This window comes from Haplochromis burtoni, unplaced genomic scaffold (genome assembly GCF_018398535.1).
Source record: "Haplochromis burtoni strain Fernald_Lab_line unplaced genomic scaffold, NCSU_Asbu1 Contig_3569, whole genome shotgun sequence".
Lineage (NCBI taxonomy): Eukaryota > Metazoa > Chordata > Actinopteri > Cichliformes > Cichlidae > Haplochromis > Haplochromis burtoni.
In genome coordinates, this window is record NW_024585930.1 from 1 (window position 1) to 2,730 (window position 2,730).

At 39.6% G+C, this 2,730-nt stretch overlaps 1 protein-coding gene across 1 annotated transcript in view; it reads left to right on the forward strand.

Annotated features, from left to right (window-relative positions):
- Positions 1-2,580: 2,580 nt before the first annotated feature.
- The window catches only part of LOC102298659 (NACHT, LRR and PYD domains-containing protein 12), a 2,971-nt gene continuing 2,821 nt past the window's right edge, over positions 2,581-2,730 (forward strand). Inside the window, exon 1 of the mRNA XM_042217896.1 lies at positions 2,581-2,730. Coding sequence (XP_042073830.1) covers positions 2,626-2,730 — 105 coding nt within the window. The 5' untranslated portion in view covers positions 2,581-2,625.

Sequence of the window (2,730 nt, forward strand, 5' to 3'; positions counted from 1 at the left end):
GAAGAATTAATTAATGGCAGGACTTCTTTGAGCAGTTTTGTAGGAATGGGGTCTAAAAGACACGTTGATGGTTTGGAGGAAGTAATTATTGAAGTTAACTCAGAAAGATTAATTGGAGAAAAAGAGTCTAACTTAACATCAATGGGACTAAGAGTAGCTGTAGATGATATTACATCTGTGGGATGATCATTGGTAATTTTTTCTCTATGTTGGTACAGGGCATTGAAGATGATAACAGGGGGTGGATTGTATTCTATCTACATGGATATTAAAATGAATAGACCGTTTAAATCTCCATTGAAAGTATTTTCTATATCTAAAATTTCATGTGTTTGATTTGAGATCGAATTTTCCAAATGTAACCCGTTTGTGTGTTACATCTGTTGACGTGTTGTGTAATGGTGTGTAAATAAGAAGCAGGAGATTTAATGTACAATAATAAGATAGTTCATTTTGAAATATTTAATTATAAAATATCGCTTTATTCATAAATACTTCAAATGGAATGGATCTTAAGAAAAAGGGATTAAACTCAATAACAATCTGACTTCAAAATTAACTGAAAATTAATAAATTAAAATAAAAACTAGAAAGCGAAAATTTCAGAAGACATTTTAAGTGTGCCTATGCCGCTGCCAATGAGTGTAGTCTTTGTGCTCTGTACTTTAACATCTGCAACACAGAAATAAAGGCCTGTGATCTGTGCGTGTCGTGCAGCTGCTAGGACACCTCTCCTCCAGATGCTAAAAGGACCTCTGCTGTGCACAGGAGCTGCAGCTTCATCTACTCTACTTTAATATAATAAATCAAATACAGTGGATTGTTTTAAAATATTAACTTAATCTCTCAAAAAACAAAAAAAAGCATATAATATATCACTGAAAAATCATCAAAAACAACTTATCAGAACAATGAATCAAAATAATTCAAAAATAATTGAACAATCAGACAAAGAAATACAACTTAACCAGGACTCAATTTTTTGGTGTTTATAATTCAAACCTTAGACTCTAATATAATCATATTAATAAACACTATCCAACAGGCAATACAACACTGTACCATGAAAGCAATCAATGAAAAACCACATCCCATACCTGCAACACATAGAAATAAAGGGCAGTGATCTGTGTGTGTCTCCTGACAAAAGAAACTGTGCATGCTGTTAAAAAAAAAGTTACAGCTGCATCTTCAGGCTAAAACTCATTAAAAAAAGTTAAATTAGTGAACTCCGCCCTCCACAAAACTTATACCAAACGAGTCTGTTAACAACTGACCGAAATGTGGCAGTTTGGCTATATTCAAATTGCAGCTTGTGGTCTTAATAAATTTTAATTAGCTGAGAGCAACGAGGCAGTGACTTACCTCTGGCCATGCTGAAAGGAGCTGTGACTGGGGCGCACATGCACGAGCCTACGAAGCGCACACAAACACACACAGACTCAGATCACATGGGCTGGAGATTAAAACACAAAATGAAATATTTAATTAAACACAGTGAAATTTAAAAGTATAACTCATATGTTACACAAACATCCATTGAGATTTAAACAAAAGTTATTAAGATCCAAATCAATGGATATATAAGTTGTTGGCAATGTATGGACCATAGTGGACTAATCATGTCATCGACTGTTTTAAATTCAGAAACTCTTCAGAGGTGTCGGCCTAAACTCAAGTCTAAGCTGAAGGCTGAGTTCCAGTGTGTGTTTGAGGGGATCGCTAAAGCAGGAAACCCAACCCTTCTGAATGAGATCTACACAGAGCTCTACATCACAGAGGGAGGGACTGAAGAGGTCAATAAAGAACATGAGGTCAGACAGATTGAAACAGCATCCAGGAAACCAGACAGACCAGAAACAACAATCAGACAAGAAGACATCTTTAAACTCCCACCTAGGAGAAAAGCACCAATCACAGAAATACACGCCTGGACTGGGCTGAAGACAAAGCCAACCAGGACATCCAGTTCATATTTCCATTCACTTTCAGAGAGCTGAATGTGCTGAAAGAGGAAAAGTTCAGCTTGGTGGGACTTGTTCATCACTTCTTTACTGAAACCAAAGAAGCAGGAATCTGCAGCTTTGAAGACTTCCAGGTTGTGTTCATCTTTGATGGTCTGGATGAGTGTCGACTTCCTCTGGACTTCCACAAAACTACAATCCTAACTGACCCTAGAAAGTCCACCTCAGTGGATGTGCTGCTGATAAACCTCATCAGGGGGAAACTGCTTCCCTCTGCTCGCCTCTGGATAACCACACGACCTGCAGCAGCCAATCAGATCCCTCCTGACTGTGTTGGCATGGTGACAGAGGTCAGAGGGTTCACTGACCCACAGAAGGAGGAGTACTTCAGGAAGAGATTCAGAGATGAGGAGCAGGCCAGCAGGATCATCTCCCACATCAAGACATCACGAAGCCTCCACATCATGTGTCACATCCCAGTCTTCTGCTGGATCACTGCTACAGTTCTGGAGGATGTGCTGAAACCAGAGAGGGAGGACAGCTGCCCAAGACCCTGACTGAGATGTACATCCACTTCCTGGTGGTTCAGGCCAAAGTGAAGAAGGTCAAGTATGATGGAGGAGCTGAGACAGATCCACACTGGAGTCCAGAGAGCAGGAAGATGATGGAGTCTCTGGGAAAACTGGCTTTTGATCAGCTGCAGAAAGGAAACCTGATCTTCTATGAATCAGACCTGACAGAGTGTGGCATCGATATCAGAGCAGCC